This window comes from Papaver somniferum, chromosome 6, assembly GCF_003573695.1.
Source record: "Papaver somniferum cultivar HN1 chromosome 6, ASM357369v1, whole genome shotgun sequence".
Lineage (NCBI taxonomy): Eukaryota > Viridiplantae > Streptophyta > Magnoliopsida > Ranunculales > Papaveraceae > Papaver > Papaver somniferum.
Window position 1 is genome coordinate 133,637,972 of NC_039363.1, and position 14,218 is coordinate 133,652,189.

Here is a 14,218-nt window from a genome sequence, read left to right on the forward strand (position 1 = left end):
TTCATATAGTGAAAAGGTATCATCATCACTAGTGGACGTAGGCAATTTGCCGAACCACTATAATCATGTGTTCAAGTCTTTGCTTTCGTTTTTCCTTTGTTTGAGTGTTTGCTTAATTATTCTTTGTTGTGTGTGTTTGATTGTTTGAAATAACTAGACGATTCCGACCTAACAGTTAACCTCTTGATTTTGGATGTGTGGAGCTTGTTTATTTCCCCTATGCGTTGGGTTCCTCTGTTTAATTAGTTTAAGCAAATAGTTCAGACATATTTTCTGGACTGAATTTTTCTTGTTCCGTCTATCTTTCGTCATTGGATTTTTACTTTTGTCAAGAGTTGAACAATCTTTTGAACTTATGATTCTTTTATTCTTATTTTCTTAATTTCACCTTTTCCTAAGTTGTTTCCGACTATAACAATTTGATTTTGAGTTTACGTTATCATCTTAAATTGCAATTGAAGTAAGATAAACGCAATGGTTTGCGCTTCTGCTTTTCATTTTCATTGCACTAATCTCACTCTTATAAGTCGCTGCATCAAGCCATCAACAGACCCTCAGTTTGGCTCAGAATCGAGTCAGTGCATAGTTGAAGACATTTCAGTGAATATCTTTGCTTAACATCGATGGGCCACTAAATAACTAGTGAATAGTGCACCAGACAAATGACGTCAACAGCCCATCAAGGTCTCAAGCGAGTCATACGTTCAAACGTAGCACTGAATCTGAACTCATATGAATTGATTGGCGTTGGCCAGTAATCAATGAGTTTGGTTAGCTGATAAGACTTTGGTATGGCACCGGCGAAAGCGATAAGAGACAAGGAGAATCCATTCCTTAATGATGATGATAGAAACTCCAATCCAGGAACAAAGACTCTAATCCAAAAGTTAAAGGAAAATAACAATTAATCTCTTAAGAGAGGTAAACAGGGTTTTAAACCAAATACTAGTTTTCATAAACGTAAGCCGCAATTAAAGAGAAATGACAATAGAAATGGCTTTATATAGCCTACAAAGATAAAACCCGAAAGTCGAAAACTTTCCTAAACAAGATAAACATAATAAAAAAACTCAATTATCCTAACAAAAATAATAAAATCTAATATTTTTAGTCAAATCTTGGAGCGAGAAAATCAGGACTAGATACGTCCCGTATCAGACTTGGTATTAATGGAAATGGAATGTTGAAGTGATTCAGAGAATATGTTTGCTCAGTGGTTAAAACTAGAAATCCAGCTATCATCCAATATTCCAAATTTGTAAATTCACAAAAGATTGCAAAATTAACCCAAATTAGTTACCTACACGTCATGCCAGATACTAGTTCGTCGTTACTCTTTTGTAGTTTCTGATTTTTGATAATGTTTCCAAACTCAGTTACTAAAGTATCCGGTTTTGCCTTTCTCATTTTTTTCATTTGTTGTGAACATTTAAATTCTGAACATGGAACTTGATTAGTAGTAATCAAAAGAAAAGCAATTTGGCAAATTGAATCCATCAAGTAACCACTAGTCCATGAAACATTGCCGGTATCAAAGAGTGTCCGTTTTCGGATCTACAAGCATGTCTCTGAAAAACTAAAACCAGAAATACAATTTTATTCTCATTTTTAGTAAATAAATATTGAGGAGAAAGGAGAGTAGGATTCCTCCACAATAATACTAGAATTCAAACTCCCAAGCAAGTATGATTCACGTGAACAAATTCTCATCCCACTTAGCCAAACATAATCTCAAAGACGCATACAAGTGATAAGTGAGTGTTGACTCAAAGCCTCCAACCTCTACCTATGTTTGAAGTCGGTGCAGGTTCGGGGGACAATGATCATTTTCCGGATACCTAATGCACCTAATTTCGGGGTTTAAGAATGTATAATTATATCCGGTAATTAAACAAACTGTTTCTTTTCTTGTCTGTGATATCGCATTAAACAAAAGAAATTCTTTTTTTTTTCTTTAAGGTGCTTTTTTTCAGTGGGAGTAAGTGGGATGATCACGTGAGTTAGTTCCGTTTCATTTCAACTTCTACTATAAATATGTGCTCATTAACCTTTTCCTATTGAGCCACTAAATTTCTCTATATAGTCTACTGACCCCCTCCCTAGTAGTGTCTCGTTTCTCATTTGGTCAAAAACACTCAAAACCCATCACTACTTCCACTCAAAACAAACCCACAGAGAGAAAATGGAACCACCAAGAACTCAAGGCATGAATATATCTGCTGCAGGAGAAGATGAACAAGACAAGATCATCAACGAATGGTATTACTATAACTCATTACCCTTTTGATTTTTCCATTATACCATCTTCTTTTCTTTCTTTGAATGATTATATGGGATTTTCATATGTGTTTGTTTTCTTGTTTTGTTTTTTTGGATGCAGTTGCTCATGCTGTTATGATTGCACAGATAGTTGCTTTGATTTCTTATGCTGTTATCTCTGCTAGAAGTTGGAAATATTTCTTCTCTGTTTCAATTTCTCTAGTTTGTTCAATGGGAAAACCACTGTGACTTTCTTCTTTATTTTTCTCTCTGAAATTAAAGAGCTTATTATGGAAAAAAAAAATACTGTAAAAGATTTTGCATTTTTCACCTTCCTTAAATTATTCTTGTTTGTGACTTTGTAAACGTAGGTGACGAAGACTTGCTATATAATTATGATTGTGTCAACTCCATAATTTGAAGACGCTGTTCTGAGTTCATGTTAGATCTTCACCTTCTTTACCTACGTTACAACTTACCAGTAGAAGTGGGTTCACAGAATCACAATACGTGTCGAGTTATGGTTGGTCATTTTCTTCCAGCCGTTTAGTCAAACTTATGGTCTTCACCAGTCACAGTCTACCACCTGTAAATGAACAGTACTGAACAGTCAACTTTTGTTGGCTGAGTCCTCTGTGAAATCCATATAAACTAAAGAAAGAAACAGCAGAAAAAACAAAAGGACCAGAGGATAATCAAGAACAGAACAAAAATTCGAAAATAAAATAATTGGGAATTTGGATCAAGTATAATGGGGAGGGTATATTTGTACAATCTTAAACACCACCACAAAATTTAGAATTCTAGTTTTACATTTCTTTGCTTGCTATTTTTGCTATAATTAATGGCCTGCCAGTTGCATTTGCACCTGCACCTAATGCATATCAAAATGCGGCATAAATGTATTTCCTCTCTTCTTCCATGTCCCACAAATTTGCAGCGCATTCAATCCTGCATTACATAGGAACAAAAATAAAAATGTTGCCAAGACAGGAAGTTTTAGAAAAGGAAATTCATAAGCATTAGAAAATGAAGCAGCATTGAAACATGATATACAGATACCTCGTCATCATCTTTATCATCATGTTCCTTCCTAAGGCGTGTTCGACCGCCTTGTTTTTCGAATGGTAATTTCATGGGTCCAAATACAGTATCAACATCAATATTTCCCTTGATTGAATATCCAGTTCCTCTTCCTCTAATCATCTCCCACATTGCAGACCCAAAATCCTTTGGTCTAAATAAAATTGGAACCTCAACAATCCCTTGCCCTTTCTTTTCTATCTTTGCAGATTTGGATAGACGGGCACCTCCAATATTTGTGCCGGCTATCCATACTTCATATTCCAATACGTTTAAGCCCAAATCAAAGTCGTTCTTGTTATCCAATTTGATGTGTAAAGTTGCACTTGTTTCATCAAACGCAAACTTGCCAAACCTAATCTTCGCCAATTCAACTTCTGGCTTATACGGTACTGGTATTTCTCCTGTCTTTTCCATGGGCAGTGTGAGTCTTCCGATAACGGGTACATCTACAATGAGCTCGACACGAACTTTGTAAGGAATTATACTACCGGGGTTGATGTCATTATAGGTGCTCTTGATGTCCTCGTAAATTATAGTTAATGGGATTTGAATTGTTTCTGATCCATGGGAATGAATCGTACCCTTGTCAGGGATTAAGCCTGAAACAAGCTTTCGACCATCACTCTCAATTAGGTAGTTTATATCAACTAGAGGTATGGGTATGGGATTTGGGTTTGTGATGAGGACTTCAACACGGAGCTCGGCTCTTTTTAAATCGATTGAATCGATGTGTATCGCTTTTACATCAGCTGTTGGCTTACCAAATCCAACCTTCTCTTCAATTTTTTCTCCAACATCGTGTATGAAACCCTTCACTTTGCCTAAAAAACCTGATTTGTGTTCTTCATTTTCTTCTCCTTCTGCGTGTTTGGGCTTATCCGATGTTGTCATGGCTTCAAAACCTAGGACAAAATCAAAAGAAAATAGCCAATATTAAGTTTTTATACCAAATTCTTGCTTAGAAGGAACTGTTTGCAAAATAGAAAAGCTTAATGAGAAATTTCTTACCCTGAAAGAACAATAAAGGAATAAAAATACAATTTAGAACTTGAGAAGAACAAATTTAGGAGATACTAAGGAGATGAGAATAAACAGTGGTGGGTAATTTATGTGACATTCTAAAATCTAACCCTTGAAATTTGCCGTTATAATGCGGCCCAAGTTCATAACTAACTTTTGAACAGACGGTTGCGCTCCGCCTCTTGTTCGCTTTCTTTATCCACTGTATATTAGTGCAGCTTTATCCCGTATCTCAAACTTAAAGATAATTCAATCTTGACCGTCTGGTACCATGCCGTGATGGCTCAATTGCTAACTGATTAGGCTCGGTTAATAAGCCCAAGCTTCCTCTCCACGCTAAATTCCATATACTCCCTCCGTCCCTAATTAGTTAACCTATTTGGTTTTAAATTTTGTCCCACAAATAGATGAGTCATTTCACTAATCAAGGGGATATTTCTAAAACTACCCTTTTAATTGATTATTGTTACTATAAAAAATATGTATAATTTGATAATCATGTTTATATTCGTTACGTAGGTGTTTTAAAATGTTTTTCAACGGTATAAAGTTTACTAAAAACTGTGGTATAGTTTAAGAGATAAATCATTTTGAAGTTTTACAAATTATTATCCATAGGGCATACTTGTAAAAAAATACTTAATATACTCCCCTTCTTTCCTTGCCTTAATAATTGTGCAAAATACAAATGACTCAAGTAATTAGGGACGGAGGGAGTACAATAAAACCTCCATATATTAATACACTTGGGGATTCATAAATTTATTAATATAGGGAGGTTATTAATATAGGGAGATATACCTAGAAATGTTAAAAATTTCTAGTTCAACGTATGCAAAACTATTAGATAATTTATTTTATTTTTTTTGATAATCAACCATTAGTATTTCATTCCATTAAGAAACGTTTATACGATGGTTTTCAAGAAAAAATAGTACATCATAAACATGAAACAAATACAATAAAAGATGCAAAATGTAAATAAATCGCGAAGAGAAAGAGCGATCCACAACGGTACCATCCAAATTTTATACGGAGAGATTGGAGAAGGAATGGTACTCGAAATCACATTTCGACAATTTTGATTGATTTTCTTCTTGGAAAAGAGATACTCTTATTAGAGAGGGGTGATTTGCACAAAAATTCATGTTTAGCGAGAAGCCCAGAAACTCTACATCTATTATTCTGTTGAAGAAGAACTTGATCTTGCCTCCGTCAAATCGCCAGATGTACTTGTATCTAAAAACCCGAATCACAAACAAATATATAGAAAGAAACACTATAAAAGTGTAGATAAAATCACTATATTATCGAAGAAAATAATCGCTCTAATAGCGAAGAAATTATTCAAAACGTAAAATAAAACTAAAAACTAGAAATCTTTGCTCAGATCTAGCCCCTAAAGGACTAGATCTGAGCAAAGGATGAAGTATATGATAAGTTTTCTTCAAGGTTTTCGAGAAGGGAGAGAGAAGACAGAGAAAGGAGAAAGGGGGGACAATGTAATACATCTTTATAGTTCCAATACACAAGTACATTTACGTATCTAAGAACTTGCAAGACTATCATGAATTTTTTGATGTTTTCTACAATTGTAGATAGTACTAGTATCTTAGATTCATCGATCTATAACAACCCAAAAATTACGGTAACAACTCAAAATTACCTATTCTTCTCAATAGTTACAGATAAATATTTGTTTCATCATAAATTTCAATGTAATAAGATCTATATTTCAATTGTTAATATATGGAGGTAAATTTCTTAAGGCGGGATTGGAAAAAAAAAACAATAATATTAAAATGTGGAGGTTATTACTATTTATAACTGGTCCAAGTTGGGATCATGATTTTTTATTGATATATGGAGATTATTAATATATATAGTATCAATATACAGAGGTTTTACTGTAGTTCAATGACGCGGAACGAATATGCATTTTGTAACTTGGTTTAGAAACTGAAGCTTTGGAAATCGGGAAGAAGTCAACTCTGATTTTTTTTAAAGAAAATTTTCCCTCTTCTTCAAGAATTCTAATCTCTGATTCTTTGTTCTTTGATCTTACTCTATCATTGAAGTGTGTTCTAAATCCAATCTTTTATGTTTTTGAATGTTTTTGAATATTTTTCAGACTGTATTTTTAAAATACTCGTAGAAGGTTTTGAAAATCAGTTTCTTAAGTTTTTGAATTAGTTTTTCGTTTACCATTAAAAATAAGAATTATCTCTAACCTGATGTTGATTTAACTTGTTTTACAGGTCTCCATAGGTGATTATGTGTAGTCCCAGTGGTGGTTAATCAGTAGTGGTTAGAGCAAGGGCTATGGAGTGAGGATTCTCGTTCAATATGAATCAGTCTCACTGGATTTGATCTAATTTGGTGCTACTATGGAGTAAGAATAGCCACTCACTCATCAATAATCACTCATTCACTAATTGGGGCGAATGAGTGGGTGAAAGGGGACACTAAGCGGCTGAATATCTGCCGTTTGGGGAAAAAACACCTTGAGCGGCTAGAGATTTGCCTCTCAAGCCTAATTTTATACTTTTATTAATTAAAACTCTTGGAAGCAGGACCCACGATTAGGTTTTCTTATTTTAAAAAATAAATAAATACGGGGAGGCATATCTTTAGCCGTTTGGAGAGAAAAAATCTCTCCAAACGGATAAACATCAGCCGCTTAGTCCCTTGAATTAGTTCTGCATAGTCGCAAAACACTCTTTCACTCAGTCTCTCACTCAATTTGGCAGTGAATGAGTGTCAAAAACACTCACTCCATAGCCCTTGCTCTTAAAGCTCGGATCGGAATTCCTTATGAAGTGTGTTCTAAATCCAACTTTTATGTTTTTGAATGTTTTTCAGACTGTATTTTTAAAATACTTGTAGAAGGTTTTGAAAATCAGTTTCTTAAGTTTTGTGAATTAGTTTTTCATTTACCATCAAAAATAAGATTTATGTCTAACCTGATGTTGATTTAACTTGTTTTACAGGTCTCCATAGTTGATTATGTGTAGTCCCAGTGGTGGTTAATCAGTAGTGGTTAAAGTTCGGATCGGAATTCCTTATGAAGTTTGTCATAGAAGTGTATGCTTAAAAAAGTAATAGTGTTCTTTGGTTAGCCTCACCATAACTGTTGATTCAAAATTCGTTTGAATCTTTGGTATTCCATCAAGTAGATCACAAAAAATATAGAATCTTTCCTCTTACATTAGATGTCATCTTTGATCATGTTAACTCCTAGATCTACCCAGTTAACTCAGAAAATTATTCCTCTAGAATCGGCCATATCTTCGTACCGTGATTGTAGCATTAACAGTAGGAAACTTTCCCACTGTTTCAAATTCAAAAATATGATACTGTCGATCCGGAAATCAGGTTTCATATCCAACAAATATGGAAATTAAAAGATATTCATAACTTTCAAGCCTTTTATAACCCCATTAGTTATCCTTCACACAACCCTAACCCTGAAACCCGGAACATTTTCGTCAAAAAGTATTATCTTTTCAAACATCATTGTACGCACATGTCTTCTCAAAGTAGCAGCCAAATGGTCTCAACTCAAGGATGCAATTGACAAGTATTGGAGCTAACCCATCAAGACCAATAAGAAGAATCATCGCTTCTGCTCAAGTAGCTTCTGGAGATGCTGATGAATATACTTATAGCTTGTTAGCAAAAATCATGTTCAAAAAACTTTTGGATCATGAAGATGTGAAAAAAGAAATCAATGCCCGTTGGAGAAGCTACAGGAGATATGAGATTATCACAAAATAAACAAATCTTTTATTTTCCTCTTCCAACAAAAAGAATCTTATGATGGGGTTCGTGCAAAAACTTGAATATTGTGGGTCATTTAATGTCCCTGATACAGTATGCCTAACATATCAATCAAGGATCAGAATTTTGAGCACCACACCTGCAGTGCAAAACTAAGAAATCTAGGGAATGTCATCCTAAAAGAGAACTTAATCATTGATATATGTAAGGATATTGGTAAAAAAAGGTTGTACCAGAAGGAAAAAAACGATTACCAGGAGGCAGTGTGACTAATATTATGTATGTTGAGGTAAAACTCAAAGAACCTTTAAGAAGAGGAGGGTAGATTGATACACCCAATGGTCAAAAAGTTTGGGTCATTCACCATTTCGAAATACAACCGTACAAGATCTGCAAAGAGTGTTAGGTGGTAGATCATGTAGATGTTGCTTGCAAGCGGCTAGCACAAGAACAAAAAGTTGAGGCGATGACCAGGAATGTGTTGCGTGGAGTCAAACTGGGGAGGGAAAACATTTCGTGGCTGCCTATATAACAAATACGGATGCCGATATGATGGAAAATAGTGCTGAAATTGAAGGGGTGCTATTAGTAATCCTACACTAAGTGCGTCTTCATCTAACACTCAAGATGAATCGATTACTGAATTATATATAAGTGATGATGATACGAGGAAGAGTAAGAAAACAAGAGAATAAGGCCCGTCATTCGGTCCTATACCATATAACCTCAATTCAATCAATATCCATAACAATCTTATATATAAAACTGCGTTTAATGGGTCTGAGGAAACAATAGATTATAGTGATCTTCCTGCGGAGAATAGAATGGAATACCAGCACAATCATAATGTGAAAAACTATACAAAAGCATGTGATAGCTCATAATCTGAACCCAATGGGATGCCTAAACAGAATAACTATAGAAATCCTGCTACCTATCATCAGGTTTTATTCGAAATCCTAATTTTACTTTATTTTAATATCTATTGTCGTATTTGTTTTATTAGTCAATTAAGGCTTTTAATTAACCACTCTGTGCATATTATTCTGATTTCATATACCTTTAGATTTCAAAGTTTCTTCTTTTCTGATTTGATAAGTGATAATATCATAGTCTTACTTGGTAGTATTATTCTTTACACTGGTTGTTCTTGCTAGAGCACTGCTCGGTCGAACACGCAAGTGTTGTTATCTCAAGATTGTTTATCAAGTTTAGGTGATCAAACCTATAAGTCTTGATTTATAGTATACTTATATTTATGTCTCGGACTAGGATAGAATGTGTAGTTGAGCTTTAGACTTCACGGCGTTCATCGATTAAAGATGAAAATCTACTGAGGAGAGCTTGGAGGAACTTCATCAACAAAAGGTATGTGGAGACTAAAACTTATCTATCACTCAGAAGTGTATTCTATTATGTCTCATATTTAGACTAAGTCGTATAACTATATAGACTTTCACATTATACACATTTGATATTTCGAGTTGAGTTTAACTCGCTTATATCTTTCTCGAAATATGTGTTGGAAGCTTTTTGCATTAGCTATATTCATCATTATTCTTGACGAGTTTAGTTGGAAAAAATTTATTTGTTGGAAACTAAATAATTAGTCAAAAGATGATCATGTGAAAATTTCCTTGAAACATCTTACATGATTTGTGTGACACAATCATTTGATGTCGAATCGGAATATTTCGTATTAATCATTCGATCACTTGAAAATTACTTTTAAATCTAATAGTTTTTGTGAGACAGCTATTGTCGTCTTCTAAGGATGTTTCAATGATTGAAATGGGAGTTTAAAACAATTAACCATTGTCTGGATATAGCACAGTATGCATACAGGTATGCAAACTATTATAGTATAATTCAGGTCCGAGAACCAAGTTTGCATACCAGTATGCGCACGGTTTTAATTGTTAAAGTCTGGGAACCAAGTATGCATACCAGTATGTGAACGATTTTACCTGAGTTAGGTCAGGGGCGATAGTATGCATACCCATTTGCGAACTGTCGAACAAGACCAATGTCCGAAACTTAAGTTTGCGTACCCGTTTGCAAGATAAGTTGGTTTAAGTTCTAAAATTGGTTAAGTATGATTTCATACTCATGAAAAAATACATATATAATTTAAGGAATGCAATCTTTGGAAACCGAGGCTTAATGTTCATGAATCGATTTGAATCAATCCGATTTTGTTTTAATTGTGTCTTGTATACTTCTATGAGAATATAAGTAATTGAACAACTCTACGAGTAACACAATTAGATTCATTTGATTATCATTTGATCTAGAAGTGTTAGATGAATGTGGTTAATAGAAAAATGTTCATATGGCTAACTTCGGTTAACTATTGTTGATCAAACTCAATATACATGTTTAGGTATGGTTACCCATATCTAAATAAAAGTATATTTCATTCGTGTGTAACAAGATAAGACCATCTAACGGTGGGGAGATATTGCTTTCGTTTTAAGCAAACTTAGATTAAATCTTAAATCAAGTTTTCATCTAACAGTAAATATTGATTGCTTTGTTTCAAAGCTATCAAACCCTGATTTGAAGCCTATATAAGGGAGAACTCTAGCAATTGGGAAACCTAATCCCCACACCTGCTTTGTGATACTAGTTGCATACTAGAGTCGATTCTCTTTTAACCTAGGCTTTTCTTAAAACCATTATAGGTTAACGACTTGAAGACTTCATTGGGATTCTGAAGACAGAGCCAACTATTTTCTCTGTAGTTTTGTGCTCAGATCTTACTAGTTCTATCAATTGGTAAATCCGACCTTTGGTTGTTGATTGAAATTGATTGACACTTGAACATTGGTTTTTGATACCGTTCAAGTTATTTCTCATATCAATCAGGCTCACAGATTTTTATTTTTTTGATTGCAGATTGCATTGAGAAATTGAGATATAACTCTTGGATGTTTTTCCTGGATTGAGTCTGACTGTCTAGTTGATTCTCTTGGAATTATATTGGAGTTAATCCACAAAGATTGCCGGACGAAATATTGGGTGTGGTTGTTAGACCCCCTCTTTTTCAATTGGTATCACAGCATGCAAACACGTTAAAGAAACGCTTCACCATGATTAGATCTACTCAACTCCGAGTGTGTTCTAGAAACCATCGATGAGGTTGAGTGTTTTGATCTAGAAAAAATCATCAAAAATCTTTGTCGAGAGAAACAGCGATTGATAAGGAAAATTGATGGTCTTCATTGCGAAATTTATACCAAAAACTCCGATCTTCAAAAACGTTCTGAAGAGATAATTAATCTCCTGAAGAAGTTGGATGAAAAAATCCGGATCAATTATGATCTTGTTGTAGAAATTACAAAAAATAAGGATTTGAAGTCTATCAAAGCATCTTAAATGGATTTGAGTAACTCCTTTAATTATTCCCTGAAGAATTGTCGTAAGTCAGGAGATAAGCGAGGTTTAGGCTTTGTGAAACCTGATGAGACTCAGAACTTCTCAGATGAGTTTAAAGATGTTGGTACATGTATGTTTTGTGGTTCTCGTGATCATTTTCAACATACATGTACACCTTTCAAGAAAAGTTTAAAGGTTGCTAGAGATCTTCACAAGAAAGTTGAATAATTGTTTACTGCTTTAAAGAGGTGTACAAATTTAACAAGAAAACCCAAACGGGATAGTAGTGTTAGTATGGGAGCTTTGGATCTAAAATCAACATCACCCTTTCAATGGTTCCTTGATAGTGGATACAACCGACATATAACTGGAGATCTTTCGTGGTTTATGAATTCAAGCGATTTTGAAGGAGGTCCAGTAATATTCGGAGATGGGAGTTGTTATACATAAGCAAGAAGGGGGCGATCAAACTACCTGGCGTTCCTGAAATCCATGATGTAGTATACTTTAAAGGTATGACATCTCCTTTCTGTTAGTCAAATTCGTGACAAAGGCTGTAAAGTTTTCTTCAATGCGAATGGATGTGACATTGTAGACAAGACTGGAAAATTAATTTTTTAGGGAACTCGTGGTAAATATAATTGTTATCTCTTATATACTCAGTTTAGTAACTGTTGCAATTTGACTAAGGTGGAATCTACACATCTTTGGCATGAACATTTTGGCCATATCAATTACCGCCTCCTAACTAAGATCATCAATAAATAACTTGTTAGAGGTGTTCCCAAAATCAATGCTAAGATTGATGGTGTCTGTGGTGCCTGTCAAAAGAGTAAAAAAACGAAAGTTCCACATAAATCATCTCGAGATATTCCCACTAAAGCTCCACTTGATTTAATTCATATGGATCTCTTCGGTCCTATACAATAACCCATTGTTACTAGGAAGAAGTATTCTTTAGTTATAGTAGATGATTACACTAGATTCACCTGGGTAGCATTCTTAGCTCACAATAATGAAACCCTTGATGAATTCAAGATTATTGTTAATAAAATCCAGAACGAAGTGGGTCGCAAGCTAAATAAAATTAGAAGCGACCGTGGAATTGTATCCAAGGACTCTAAGGTGTTTGAATTTGGTGACAAACTGAGAATTATTCAACAATATTCACCACCCATTACTCCACAAGTGAATGGAGTTGCAGAAAGGAAGAATAGGAACATTCAGTAAATGGCAAGGGTAATGCTCCATAACAAAAACTTACCGTTAACGTTTTGGGGGAAGTTGTTTTTGCAGCATGCTACTTGATCAACCGTGTCTATCTACTTTCAAAGACCCTAAATAATCCTTATGAGTTGTGGTACAGTAAGAAGCCCAACTTACATTATCTCAGAGTGTTTGGAAGTAAGTGCTACATTCTGAAATATCGAGAACAGAAAGGGAAATTTGATTCTAAAAGTGATGAAGAAAGGGAAATTTGATTCTAAAAGTGATGAAGGTGTCTTTCTTGGCTATGCATCTGAGAGTCGTGGTTTTCGAGTATTTAATCTCAGAACCCAAGTTATGATGGAATCAATAAACGTTATCATTGATGACCTGAGCAATTTTCGTCACGATGACTCTCCTGCTGAACTGCCTCCAAGACAATTAAGAAAGTCAAGGAAATACCAGAATCAATAGAAGTTGTTCCAACAGTTGCTGATCCTGGCGTTTCTAGTGACGAGGAGAAAAGCCCTAATCAGGACATTCATGTTGAACAAGAACGTGCTCCTTATCCACGGCACCTCTGGGTTCAAAGGAATCATGATATTAACAGTATTATTAGAGGAATATATTTTACTGCTAAGACGAGAGGAAAACTACAAAATATTTACAATTTTGGTTGTTATTTATCGCAAGTATAACAGAAAAATATTGATGAAGCTCTTAATGATCCATTTTGGGTGAATGCAATGCATGAAGCATTAAACCAATTTCAAAGACAAGATGTATGGGAGCTCGTACCCTGTCCCTCCAATATAAATATTGTTGGTACCAAATGGATATTCAAGAACAAGTCAAACGAATTTGGCACCATTGTCATAAATAAAGCCAGACTTGTCGCTCAGGGATATTCATAGATTGAAGGTATCATTTTGACGAAACTTTTTCTTATGTGGCACGCCTTGAGTCCGTTCGTTTGTTATTAGCTCATGCTTGTTTTCTCAAGATTAAGTTATTTCAAATGGACGTAAAATCAGCATTCTTAAACTGATGTTTAAAGGAAGAGGTCAATGTTGCTCAACCTAAAGGATTTGAAAGTACAGACTTTACAGATCATGCCTTTAAGATCAAAAAGGCATTATATGGAATAAAACAAGCACCCCATGCCAGGTTCGAAAAACTAACTACTTATCTTCTTAAGAAAGGTTTTTCCAGAGGTGGAACTGATAAAACATTGTTTACCAAATGAAGTGGGAAATATGTGGTCATTGCTCAAGTTTTTGTAGATGATATCATCTATGGATCAACATCCTAGAAACTTGCAAAAGATTTTCAAGTCTCTCTTGGAAGGGAATTTGAAATGAGCAATGTTGGTGAATTAAAATTCTTTTTAGGATTACAAATTCAACAACACAAGGATGGAATTTACTCATCTAAAGAAAAATATGTTAAGGATCTTGTTACAAGGTTTGGTATTGATAAGTCAACTCCA

General features: G+C 34.6%; 1 protein-coding gene and 1 long non-coding RNA gene across 2 annotated transcripts; one reads left to right on the top strand and one right to left on the bottom strand.

The window, feature by feature from the left end:
• The first annotated feature begins 2,047 nt into the window (after nt 1-2,047).
• On the top strand, nt 2,048-2,667 carry LOC113289388. Its single transcript, XR_003330993.1, has 2 exons — nt 2,048-2,259; nt 2,381-2,667. It is a non-coding gene; the product is annotated as an uncharacterized LOC113289388 (long non-coding RNA).
• Nucleotides 2,668-2,963: 296 nt separating this feature from the next.
• On the bottom strand, nt 2,964-4,463 carry LOC113286211. The gene is made up of 3 exons (XM_026534892.1): nt 4,354-4,463; nt 3,322-4,247; nt 2,964-3,210 (listed from the first exon to the last, which is right to left on the bottom strand). The coding sequence occupies exons 2-3, from the start codon at nt 4,234-4,236 to the stop codon at nt 3,205-3,207; spliced, it is 921 nt and encodes a 306-aa protein (XP_026390677.1). The 5' UTR covers nt 4,237-4,247; nt 4,354-4,463; the 3' UTR covers nt 2,964-3,204.
• Between the last annotated feature and the right edge of the window lie 9,755 nt (nt 4,464-14,218).

What these genes read in the sequence shown, in the direction of transcription:
- LOC113286211 (XM_026534892.1), bottom strand. Translation starts at nt 4,236, where the DNA reads ATGACAACATCGGATAAGCCCAAACACGCAGAAGGAGAAGAAAATGAA.